This window comes from Xyrauchen texanus, chromosome 18 (genome assembly GCF_025860055.1).
Source record: "Xyrauchen texanus isolate HMW12.3.18 chromosome 18, RBS_HiC_50CHRs, whole genome shotgun sequence".
Lineage (NCBI taxonomy): Eukaryota > Metazoa > Chordata > Actinopteri > Cypriniformes > Catostomidae > Xyrauchen > Xyrauchen texanus.
The window spans coordinates 15,179,877-15,193,310 of NC_068293.1; the positions used below are offsets into that span (position 1 = coordinate 15,179,877).

The 13,434-nt window shown below is 35.7% G+C and overlaps 2 protein-coding genes across 15 annotated transcripts in view; one reads left to right on the plus strand and one right to left on the minus strand.

Moving 5' to 3' along the window:
* The window catches only part of LOC127658656 (ras-associated and pleckstrin homology domains-containing protein 1-like), a 173,682-nt gene that overhangs the window by 142,317 nt on the left and 17,931 nt on the right, over positions 1–13,434 (plus strand). For 2 of the 4 annotated variants that reach the window (XM_052148045.1, XM_052148043.1), the window contains exon 16: positions 2,745–2,902. The exons of 1 other annotated variant lie outside the window; for it this stretch is intronic. In XM_052148045.1, coding sequence (XP_052004005.1) covers positions 2,745–2,803 — 59 coding nt within the window. In that variant the 3' untranslated portion in view covers positions 2,804–2,902. Of the gene's footprint in view, positions 1–2,744; positions 2,903–13,434 lie in introns of those variants that run through there. One more of the 4 variants, XM_052148046.1, reaches the window with a different exon arrangement.
* The window catches only part of LOC127658657 (abl interactor 2-like), a 54,675-nt gene that overhangs the window by 8,039 nt on the left and 33,202 nt on the right, over positions 1–13,434 (minus strand). For 2 of the 11 annotated variants that reach the window (XM_052148053.1, XM_052148048.1), the window contains exons 3-9: positions 12,529–12,705; positions 12,298–12,315; positions 10,612–10,709; positions 7,502–7,651; positions 2,845–2,969; positions 1,955–1,975; positions 1,384–1,614 (exon numbers count right to left, since the gene is read on the minus strand). In XM_052148053.1, coding sequence (XP_052004013.1) covers positions 1,384–1,614; positions 1,955–1,975; positions 2,845–2,969; positions 7,502–7,651; positions 10,612–10,709; positions 12,298–12,315; positions 12,529–12,705 — 820 coding nt within the window. The remainder of the gene's footprint in view (positions 1–1,383; positions 1,615–1,954; positions 1,976–2,844; positions 2,970–7,501; positions 7,652–10,611; positions 10,710–12,297; positions 12,316–12,528; positions 12,706–13,434) is intronic. The other 9 variants (XM_052148057.1, XM_052148054.1, XM_052148059.1 and 6 more) reach the window with 6 other exon arrangements.

The window sequence follows — 13,434 nt, forward strand, 5'->3', positions numbered from 1 at the left end:
GGCAAGTATCTATATCCACAGTAAAACGAGTCCTATATCCACACAACCTGAAAGGCTGCTCAGCAAGGAAGAAGCCACTTCTCCAAAACCGACATAAAAAAGTAAGACTACAGTAAATGGGACTGTAGTCTTTGCAAGTGTAAATGGGCACAAAGATCTTACTTTTTGGAGAAAGTCCTCTGGTCTAATGAAACAACAATTGAATTTGGCCATAATGATCATTGTTATGTTTGGGAGGACAAAGGGTAAGGCTTGCAAGCCGAAGAACACCATCACAACCATGAAGCATGGGGATGGCAGCATCATGTTGTGGGGTGCTTTGCTGCAACAGGGACTGGTGCACTTCACAAAATAGATGGGATCATATGGAAGGAAAATTATGTGGATATATTGAAGCAACATCTCAAGACATCAGCCAGAAAGTTAAAGCTCAGTTGCAAATGAGTCTTCCAAATGGACAATGTCCGCAAGCATACCTCCAAAGTTGTAACAAAATGGCTCAAGGACAACAAAGTCAATGTATTGGAGTGGCCATCACAAAGCCCTGACCTCAATACTATAGAAAATGTGTGGGCAGAACTTTCTGGGGAAAGGGTCAAAATTCCAGCAACTTAATGTTTGACCCAAGTTAAACAATTTAAAGGCAATGCTACCAAATACTAACAAATTGTAACTTCTGACCCACTGGCAATATGATGAATGAAATAAAAGCTAAATTAAATAATTCTCTCTACTATTATTCAGACATTTCAAAATCTTAAAATAAAGTAGTGATCGTAACTGACCTTAGACAGAAAATGTATTCTATGATTAAATGTCAGGAATTGTGAAAAACTGTGTATTTGGCTATGGTGTATGTTTTCTGACTTCAATTGTATTTCTACTGTATTAGACAATTACATTTACTGCAGAAATTTCCATGGCTTCAAGATTTTATGAATTTTTCAAGCTTGGAAACCACAGTTTTAAAATTCCCTGACATTTCCAGGGAATTGCATGACAATTTATCCGACAAAGACATTGTGCATGCAAAACCCCCTTTGGTTTTACTACAACAAACAGCAAAATGAACAACAACAATGCTCCTTGTGAATCGTTTAGAGGCCGTGGGTTACACCGATTCTGCATGACGCACAGAGCTTTTATAAAACTTCTGCAAAAGCTATTTGAAGACACCAATTTTTAATAAGCAGTTAACTGTATTAATAATAATCTGAATAAATCATTATTTTTGCATTCTCGATGATCAATAATGTAATAAGTGTGTAATAATTGTTCATGAAGTAATAGTTACATTTCCTAGTAATGGAGTAATGGAATAGCATGATAAGAGTGGAAGGTGTGACTGGTGAGTTGGAGATAGCTGGCCAGTGTCAGACTCACCTGTTTCAGGGTTGGTGTTGGATATAGCACTAGCTGCATCTGAAGTGAGGGGTGGAGGGCCCTCAGCTGGGGCCAGAGAGATTTCAGTGGTGTCAGGGTGATTGAGGAGAGACTCAGGGACTGCAGTGGGGCTGAGTGAGGGTTGGGTGGGGGTTAAACTAGAGGAAGTGACAGAGGGCTCAGTGGAGTTAGTTGGAGCTGAGGGTGTGCTGGAAAGACCAGCACCAGCAGCTTGAGAGTAAAAAGAGGAGAGAGGGAGGAAACCAAATGAGGAATGCTGTAGCATTTTGGATAAAGGGAGCTAATGGGAGACGTGTCATGCAGAAGTCTTGTTTTAGTCTCAGAGAGCATTTTACATAATTGAACTAAGACTGTCCTAAACATTTATTCCCAATTCATCTTTTGGGCAGATCATGTACAAGTAAACATACAGTACAGCATAAAAATGATAAGGAATTTTGTATAATAGTACCGGCTGTTTGAGGGGAAAGTGAAATCGGAGTTTCACCCATTCTGAAATAATTCACAATAATCTGCCACAATAATCAAAACTATGTTATCATCTACTCACCCTCAAGTTGTCCAAGCTGTTCTGTGAAAATGCAACAAAAGTGAACAGTAACGACGGCTGTCAAGCCATTTCTTAAGTCTTTATTCAATGAAAATTTTGACTTCCGGGCATTCATATCTGGAATTTATACGCTACAGAAGAGAACATCTTACAGAGCATTCCACACCATAGGAGAAGCAGCTAATTTAATTGCATCTCAGGTGTATCATAAAAGCATGGATTATGTTTGAGTATTAGGACCAAAAAGAAAGATTTAGAGTCAATGGCATCAACTTAAAAACTCTTTGTGTTCCATGAAAAAATAAAATTTATAGGGGTTGGAAACTACATGAGCCATTTTAGGGTGAACTAAACAGTTCTTAAAACAAGCATTGCCTACAAACTGTCTAAAAACAAATCAGTTCAGTATGTTGCAGCCAGAGAGCCAGTGGTTCTTTAGTGGTGATTTACAAGGTCTGTTCTGATTCAGTTGCAGACAGAAGGGATAAACATTGCTACATGCAAATAAATAAATAAAATAAAATGAATGCATATAAAAATATAATTGTATAAAAAATTGTGTGCATCCAAGTTTGTCACCAATCAAACTCTGTGATATTTTGGGACAAATTCTTCTGTCTCTTGGTAGAAGCTACTCAAATTAGGCAGTTGCCAGCAGGGACAGGTTACATGACAAGTCCTCCTCCTTTACAAAAATAAACAAAACCACTCAATCTAAAAGATATATTAATACATTGTTTTTTTAGAGGACATTTTTACTTTGACTATACTTTTGTTGGTATTCTGTTAGGTTGCCTAAATGACCAAAGCAATCTGGGTACTGAAGCCAAACCAGTTAAGAACCACTGATGTACCGCATCTCAGATTTGTGTCAGAGATTAAGATCTCACCTGGGAAGGCGCTGGGTGGAGAGGGTGTGGGCACAGCGATGGGAATGCCTACAGTGCCACTGCCGCTGTTTTCCCGACTGCTACTGTGACTGCTGCTGGGGTGACTGCTGCCACTGCTCCCACTGCTGAACATACACTACATATTAAACATGTGCCTCATGTTACCACACACACACACACACACACACACACACACACACACTACTGACATCCAAACACAAAACCATCGACTTGAAACACAGCGATAACAAAACAAAGAGACATATCATCGGAGTGCTCCCAGATAAACATCATGCAGACAGCTTGTTAGACTGGACAACAGCTCACAGAAGACAGGAGAGGAAAACACATCAGTTGTTTCAGTCTCTATGAGATGACCGCATGAATGCAAACTGAGAAGGAACAGCAGAGACAGTATGCGCTCATGGTGGACGCTCCCTCATTTTACAATTTACCTAATAAACAACCACTGAAGAGAGAAATACTAAAATATGTAGTGTTATATCAATACATCGGCCAGACCAACTGATTGGCCAATATGTGAGGATTTTAAGATTATTGGTTAGAGGCAAATTTTGGTAGATTAAACAAAGTAGTTCCATCTTTATGTTGGCTCACAAATCTACAGACAAACTCTGTATCCACTCTATTGCTCTCTATCTACATCAACTCTTTACTATCTATCTTAAAGTCAACAAAGCTTTACTGGCATGATTGTCAGCATTTATATTGGCAAAGTTCATAGTGTACAGGGATTACATTACCAAAACAGACAATACAGAAAATAAATGGGGTGAATTAAATAATTCACTGATTCTTGAGATAAGTGACAAAACAAAACGTCCTCCATGTTAAAAATCAAGAAATTAAAAAAATAACAATAAATAAATGGAAAAGTTAAATATATGTATACTCAAGGCATTCATTACTTATATTATTAAATAACTTAATACATTTTAAATGCATGCACTATACTTGGAAGCTCATGTAACTTAACCTGTCCTCAGCAAGAGGTCACAATGTTAAACTGCCAAACGAAGTGTTAAAAAAATTCAACAAATTCATAAATATAAAAATTTAATTAAAGGCAGGGATCTGTAAGATATCAAACAATAAATAAAGTAAACTTTAAATTATATTTTCTATAAAAAAAGAAAAATCACTACATAAAAATCGGTCAGGAGTACTTTGTAAGGCGCGATGGATTGCCGGATTCGGTTCTTCACTTCTTCGTTTGTGATGTGATCCAAGAACGCATAAGCATCTAATCTCGGTTGCCTGTATTTGCTTTTCAATTTCAGCGGTCAGGGTCCACGACTCGCATGCGTAGATGAATGTTGAGTTGACCAAGGAGTGCATCAGTCTTATTTTTGACTGTCCTCAGTTTTACCTGAGCAATTATGGATATTACTTCGGGCATCCATCATGATTGCGCCTAGGTACTTAAATTTGGAGGACTAAATCTAACTTTTTGTTGCCTACTACTACTATTTATTGTATAAAAAATATAAGTAATATAAGTAAATATCAAATTAAAATAGCATGCTTTTTGTGTGTCTGACGGAGTTGACACACATGACAGTAAGATATATTATTAGATAAGTTATTAAGTGAATAAATGTACATTTTCAAGATTAATTTTGTTTTATAAAAACCTGTTCCCTAACATGGTTCGTTAGTGGAGACATTTTGTCAACAAATATATCCATTTCAAGTTAACTTAGTTTTATCAAATAAATACTAAGATTTGAAACAAGTTTTGTCCCTCACATCAAGAATCAGGGAATGGATTATGTGAAATTAAGGGGGAAATAAGACCTTGACAAGATAAAAAAAAGAAAAAACAAAATCATCTATTTATCCATCCTTTATCTACAAAACCTGTCTTTCTCTGTATATAATGTATCTCTCAATCAATCCATCCATCTCTCCATCTAGAAAAAATAAAAACACCTAAAAAAGTCCTAGTGAATAGGTGAAACTCCACACTGAGCACAGACTGCATGAGAGCATGAGTTTAAGAGACAGAGAAAGAGCAGGAAGCAGCACGCAAGTCAATCAGCAATGAGATAAAGGTTTCTGAGCAACACACTTTTGCAGCAGAGATGGAAAAGGGAGAAAGGCAGAGAAAGAGCTGAAGCAGTTGGAAATGAAAAGGAGCAAGTGAGACACTTTTTAAATGGTTGGAGAAGAAAAACGTCAACCTCTTTTAACCCTTGTGCATCCTTGTGGACATTTTTGGCTTTTTCAGTTTTTGTTTTTTTTTGATAACTTTGTCTGTGTTAATGCTAACTGCATAAAATTTTCCACAGGTGTGAATTTTTATTGGAATTTTAATATTTCACCCTATTTTCTTTAAAAAAAATTTTTGCACTAGTTACACAAAATACTCCCTCTTTGCGTCGTTTTGGACAAAAATGGCACATTGAAACCCATTAAAACTGCGATTTTTAATCCCAGTGCCATTTAACTATAAAATTATGCAATCTTGTTTAACATGCTTTCATTATGTTGGCAAGGCTTCAAAATGTACATTTTAAATATTTTTTTATCAGATCGTGCCATTTTTTCAGGTTTGGCATATCATCGCTTTTGTTGTTGTTTTCTGCTGTTTTTGGCTTATGCATATTATAGAGCCAATTAGATACATTATGAATATATAATTGTGTGAGTGTGTTGGTATGGATTTCAGAGTGTGGTTTGTATGTGTCTGAGGCTCTAATAATAAAAATAAAAAAATTTCTGTTTAGCATTTATTAAATTGAAAATAATTATAATTATTATATTTTTTTATAAAAAACAACAGTGGCATTATGTAAACAAACCAGTGTTTAAAGTGTTAAAATTCTGAAAATAAATGAATGTTTGGTAACTATGATTAGAACTGATGCTGGTTAAAATATAAGTCAGTGAAAGTAGAAAAAATATTATTCTATAATATTTTTATGACACTTTTTGACATGGCCATTTTTGTCCATTATGGACCTAAGTGGTAGCTTTTTTTAAATCTGATACTGCATAAAAAATATGAAAGCATCAAAATGAATGTTGTTGTTCATCATTGACATATCCGAGGCTCTAATAATCAAAGAAAATAAATTCTGCTTAGCATCTAGCTAGTTCTTCAAGGGCTGTGCAATGCATATTTAAGATCTAATCACACTAACAATTGGGGTGGGGGTGAAGATATGTCTGGGTCAGACTAAACTGAACAAAACTAAAGATGAACTGGGAATGTATATCAAAATATATGTCTGATAATAGCATGCAGTGTTCTCAAATTTAACGTTTTTATAATATACATATTTCAATCTGAACGTAAGGAGAGTACAACCATTGCCATTTATGTGAAAGATGTTCAAGAACATTTCAAACTGGCAGACAGATGGAAGAGGGCTGGGAAAAATATCATCAAATGCTCTTTTCTGATCCCGTGCTAACTGACAAGAGGCAGTCATCCAGAGCATGTGGGAGGATTTCTGCATACATTCACTGCTGTGGGTGAAAACCTGACAATCTCTCCTGAATGTTTCTCATTTCAGTGTTTCTTCATACAGAGTATTAAAGACTGTTCCTGAAACAACTGGAAGTAAATGTCACTAATAACAGCAATGTCATGGGCTCGACATCCACATGCATACTGATTAAATGCATGACTGTAAGTCACTTTGGATAAAAGCATCTGCATAAATGTAAAAGTAGGCCAGTCGATTAAATTTTTTTTACTGAATTAATTACATGACATGCTCGTTAATTAAATTACGTTTAAAGCTTGAAGTTATTTATGCATTTAATCACCCTAAAATAACAAGTAAATTAGCCCTAGTTAAAACCATACTCATAGACAGCACAGATATCTAAAGAGAAAAGCGAGAGCTGCTACATAAACTCAGACTCAGTTGGACAGCAATTAACTTCAGAAGGAAAGAGAGAGAAACGTCTGTAATTCTTTAAAATTCTAAAAATCCCAGACAAACAAGATGAAAGGAAAGTTTTAGATGGGAGATGTCATAGAAAAACCCTGCATCTCTTAAAGAGAGGCTCTGCAGTTATCTGAGAGCATATTCAGCCGTCTCGATTCTCAATAACCAAAGATCGGTTTATCATTGCTAACGGAATTACCCTGGAATTTGTTTTAAAAAATGAATTACCACAGCTGTGAGGGGGTTTCTAACTGCTGAGAGAGTGACAGTAAATTTGTCTTAATCCACCGCTCTCTATTTTTTTCCTCTTCTGAAAGGTCATTCAAAAGCAATAGTGGATTATTTCTTTTGGACTTGGAGCAAATGGGTATACAAGTGAAAATAATATTTGCTGTGATCTCCCATTCACTGCTGTCAAAGTTTACCCTGCAAACTTTTACTTTCACATCCCAAAACGTGGAGTGTGAAAAAGGTCTATTGTGCAGACCATCAGTGATGCTTTTTTGGAAGTGCCATTGAGAAACCAATAGCTGTGAAAGGTTTGTGGTGGTATAACTGCAAATCAAACCACTAAAGTTTAAACCAACTAATCAATATTTAAATAGCTATAAATGAGGCTTCTAGCACTTTTGAAGTCAGTAAAATGCAGAGAGGAGATACAGAAACATGGAGAGCAGAGTAAGAAAAGGATGAGCTCTGCCCTGACAGAGAGGAGAGGATGTGGGTACTGGTACCTGTAAGTACGATTCCTCTGATTAACTGACGCAGTGTGCACAGGACTTGGCAGCTGCATGGGCGCCATATTGCGCAGAGGGCTTTGGACATAATCATTAGGAACCACAGGAGGACGCACGGGTTCAAGTGTTCTGTAGGGGGAGTGCCTCCTGTCAGGAGTGACAGCAGTTTAAAAACCTTGGGAATTCTTGTTATAACTTCAAAAAAATTTAATTTAAAATAGCAATAGGATAGCTGCCAATGTAAATTGCCAAAACTTTTACTGCCAGTAATCCTCACAATTATATACAGTTCTCATTATTACATTAAGGAGTTGTAGTATACACACAGTACAGAACAAACCAGAATTATTATTCATCGTAAACCAGTTTTAGGAGACCTAGAGACTAGACGTTTTCCTTGAAAAGAAAGGATGAGATTTGGTACAGAATTTTGCAGACAATGCGGATAAGAACTACTTAAATAACCAAAAATAAAGCACGTTGGTGTAGAGGTCAAGAAAGTGCACATGATAAATATGGTGGAAATATAAATGTCAGTGCCTTCTTGCTTCCTTGATCTAAAAAGGAAACATGTATTGCTTGAGGAAACCAGAATTTACAAACATTAATTAAATAATTAATAAGACAATTGATCATAATTTTATCAGCTAAACAGTCTCTTCAACTTCAAGTAATAAGTACATTTTTTTTACCTGAATAAACTTGGGAGAAAAGTGCTTAATCTTGCTTTCCTTCTCCTGAACGACACATGGGACACTACTGCTTTACCACAAGGCTGTGCTTCTCAGGTATGCCATAAACAAAGTATGTCACCACATATTCAGGATTTAAGGGAACCAATAGGGCTGGGTATTAATAAAGATGTCTTGATTCGATTCCAATATACAATCTCTCAAACCAATTTCGATATTGTTTCATATGGGTATATTTTAGGTATATTGTCAATTTTCTTACATATGAAAGAAATTCTCACCCAGCTAATGCTGTTAATTAAAAAGGGAACCTTCTAACTAATTACTTGATGAAACATTTAATTTTACAAATTGTATTCGTTTTTCATATTTTGTCACATTTTAGCAGTTTAAAAATTTACAAATCAATGTATTCCATCAATAAAAGTTATTGCATTGCATATATTATATTTTGTTACATGTTTATTGTTTATGTGCATAATATGTACTATTTACAATTAATTGTACTGATTGGAAGAACACATGCTAAAAATCAGTACTGTCTCTTTAAAGGAGTAGTTCACTCAAAAATAAAGATTGTATAATCAGTTACTCAATCTCATGACATCCCAGATGTGAATGACTTTCTTCTGCGGAACACAAATTAAGATTTGTTGAATTTTTCAGATCTATAGGTCCATAAAATACAAGTGAATGGGTGCCAACATTTTGAAATTCCAAAATCCATATAAAAGGAGAATAAAAGTAATCTGCAAGACACCAGTGGCTAAATCCATGTGTTCAGACACTATATAATAGGTGTGGGTGAGTAATAGATCAATATTGAAGTCGTTTTTTTGTCATAAATTCTCCTCCCTGCCCAGCAGGGGGCGATATGCACAAGGAATGTGAATCAGCGAAAACAGAAGAAAGTGAAAGTGAAGGAAAAAGGAAAAGGAGGTTTCTCACTCACACCTATCATATCACTTCAGAAGATATGGATTTAACCACTGGAGTCATATGGATTACTTTTATGTTCCCTTATGTGGATTTTGGAGCTTCAATATTTTGACACTCATTCACTTGCATTATGTGGACCTACAGAGCTGAGAAATTCTGCTAAAAAAAATTATTTGTGTTCTGCAGAATAAAAGTCATGAGGGTGACTTTTGTCATGAGGGTAAGTAAATGATGAGAGAATTTTCATTTTTGGATGAATTAACCCTTTACGAAAACTTGCAGTTCTGTAAAGAGCCTCTGTAAATGAGCTCATATTAATGAGAGCAGAATCAAACGGTTTCTTTCCCTCACCCGTGTTATTCGTGATTCGAATTTAAATATTTTGTATTTATATTCAACTCTTTTTGATCAACATTTGACTATAGAAAAGAGTGGATTTTAAGAGACATAATTTTATGACAAATAGATTGCATAGAGCTCTTTGGATACATAACATGGAACAAGTTGAATTAAACTTGAACTCAATACGCAGTGAAAGGATCTTGGTTCTGAACTTCTACATCAATATACTACTCAGTTACTGGTGAGTAATTTGCATTTTTAGTTGCACAGTGCAAAACTCGTCTCAAATGCAAGTGATTTACTCACATTCAAGAGAGTTGCGTATGTAGTAAAACATCAATCTTAGGATTTAAGAATCGATATCAACATCGTTCGAATGAAGATCATGACGCATTGGAATATGTATATTTTTGCCCAGTCCTAGGAACCAAAAATAATAAAAAACAAAAATATTTCGGTTCACTGATCTGAATTGGTGTCCCCTTCAATGTTTATGGTGCTAAGCCATAAGCATAACAACAAACGTTTGAGATTACAAAAAAAATAAAAAATAAAAAATTTAAAAAGACAGAACAGCACAGACATCCTCATAGAGAAGATATTAACAAGTTAACACAATGACAGGTCCAGGTCATTTAACACCCCAAATTCAACAGGCAACAATACCAATAAAGATTCTACCTAAAGAAAATGAAGCCTATTTTAGGACAAAGACTTTATGCAATATGACTGTATTTGCATGGACCTTAAGCACATTTTCCCCCCAAACTGTCATTATTGTAAAGCGTCTGGTCATTTAACTTTTGATTTTGTTCAGAATTACATTTTTTCCCTTTTGATTTTGGGATGAAGTATTACTCTAACATTGTCTTGACAGGCTTTGTGAGATTAACAAATAATGTGTGTACACAATTTTAACATACAATTTCTCATTGAATACACATTCAGTGCATCTCATGTGTGAATGATCTTTAGCAGTGTTGCTGGACAGTCCACTAAGCAGAACACAATCTGGACTGCAATGACCAGCCAACACAGAGGACACAGGAAACATGCCCAGCAAGTGTTCAGAACAGGGCAGGACAAACCCTCAGCTAAAACCATTATGCTACAAGGCTCCGTTCATATACATACCCTATGGTGCCCTTGCTTGGCATTGGGGGGCTGGGTGGTTTCTGTGTGGGCGGTGTGGTGCGAGGAAGGCCACCCATCTTCATGTTCTGGGTGCTGACCTGTGAGAATGACAACTTCTCAATCAACAGATCCAAAAACAGCCTTTAGCGGAGTAGTTTTCATAGAAATAATACAAATTTAAAAAAAACTTTCAATGTTGACAATGCCATCTGAATTTACACTAACAGAAACAGTGACAGTGAATGAGAGAGAGAGAGAGAGAGAGAGAGAGAGAGGCCAGTTTAACTATATTATCTATCTATACTGACAAGCTTAAACATTTGAGCAATATGCAATGATGATAAATGCAAATACAATATGGTAAGGATGAAAGAAGAAACAGGGATGATTTCTAAATAGTTGTTCCAAATTGCTGACTTGATAAATTGTGGAATCAAAATTGTATTATTTCAGCTTGATTCATCTCAAAGGGGTCATAGCATGAGAAATTACATTTTCCTTTCTTTTGAGATAAGAGCTGCACAGACATGCTAATACATCCATATATATATATATATATATATATATATATATATATATATATATATACACACACATCCATACACGCACACATGTATATGCACACACTTTCAAAACTCAACTTTCTCCCAATTTATTGAAACTAAGCAGCAAAAATTACTAGTTTTGAACTTCTGCAGCTTTCTGATGTTACACAGATCAATAATCAATACAATGAAGTAATAAGGAGAAAGCAGCTGCTGGATAAATGCTATTATTATGACTTTTATTATTGCACCCCAAGAACAGTGATATTTGTAACACATGCCGCTCTAAATATTCTTTTGACAATTGAGTGGCTAAAGCTCATTTCCAACAAGATCCCTGTTCATTTCAGTCGGATCTTTTCATTAATGTGACATTTCAGCTTAGATTATCACAATGTAATGCAGGATTTGCAAAGAGGCTGTTAATGATAGATGAGGAATTAAAACCCAAATTACACACTAAAGACACTAATTCACTATATACAAGCAGGATTCCCACTCTTTTAAAGGCACAATTTTCCAGGACATTTTATGTGCCCAAAAATTTTAATATTTAAGCCAAAACACATCCATTTAGTTTGAGCTTTTATTTTGCCTTTTCTGCTTTTTTGATGGCAGTTTCTCACCTCCAGATAAGCAGTTGGCTACATGGCCCAGTGTGATTAATCCCCATAAAGCTGTGATTTAATTCAATAAATACATAGTCTGTATGTGCTGTGCACTTCAGAGTGCGCTGTCATCTACCACACACACACACACACACACACACACACACGATGGGGGTGTTTTCAGTGTATGGGCTGCCGGTTTCATACATTAATTTTGAAGTGCGCAAAACATTCAGATTACATATTTATTATGTTTTAATAAATCAACACTAGGACATATCATGATTTTAATTTTAATAATTGTGTAATCAAACATTATTTTCATCCAAATTTCAAATTTCCAGTTTTTACATGACGCATGGGAACCCTGACAAATGAACCTCAGGAGAAAAAATATTATATGATATGACCCTTCAAAAATATAAACCTAAAATGAATCAAATACTGTCAGACAGTATTTCGGTCGGAACTAAGGAATCATACCTTATTCTTTCTCCATTCATCTTACCTGATCACAAGACAAAAGCCCTTACCTTGAACCTAAGCAACCACTTATACCAAGAACGAAGCCGAAAACAAGGTGAGGAGGAAGCACAGAGAGGTTAGTGACAGATTTCAGAGTCATAGAAAACCCACGTCACAAATTGACATGTTAAAAGCAAAACGGCAATAATGTTAGTTGGAAAAAAATCATTCCAACATGCAAAGCCTCTGTGTATTGTCTCAGAGTCGCATTTCCAAAACTTAAGAAGCCTGTATCCTACCTTCACACCATGGCCAATATCATCCATGACACTGTAGTCGATAGATTTTCGAATGTACCGCACCGGCCTCTCTGGATTGGCAGGAGCTATGATTTTATGGGTGCGGGAGGTGTTCTTATTGGTTGTCAGGATACCGATCTCCCGCCTTGCCACTTTTTCTTTATGGATGTCCACTGTCTGGATTTGAGGAGAAGAAACAGAAAACATTCACAGTGTTCCCATATTTGACCAATTTTCACATTCCACATAGGGCATTTTCAATGATCTGTCTATCTATTTTTGTTCACTGGATAACATTTCAATCAGATCGGTATGTTACAGATTTGTAAACTCATTTGGCCAATTCATTGAAATGAACAGACCATTTTAACCATTGATTTTAACATTTAAAGGGTTACTTCACCCAGAAATGAAAATCCCCTCATGATTTAGTTACCTTTAAGCCATCCTAGATGTGTATGACTTTCCTTCAGCAGAACCATAGTGAAGATTTTTATAAGCTATTTCAACTCAATTTAAGCAGCATAAAAGTAATTCACACAACTCCAGTCGATCAACCTTTGTAGCAAAACACTAGCTTGGTGTAAGAAACAAATAGATAATTACAAATCTTTTAGTTTTAAATCATTGCTTCCGCCCAGAGCGTTTTTTCTGGTTGAAATGAACTAACTCTCGCATGATGTTCGTTCCTCTGTTGTATACAAAGCTCACGCTTCCGACTTCTTGCATGAACATGCCATTGCACTTATGTTACTGATGCGTCGACTGTTGGCAGGGAGCAATATTTTAAGTTAATAAAGTTTTAATTATCAATTAATTTTTTGCATAAACCTATAGATTTGCTTCAGAAGACATTAATTGATTGACTGGAGTCATGTATATTACTTTTGTGCTGCCTAAATATGC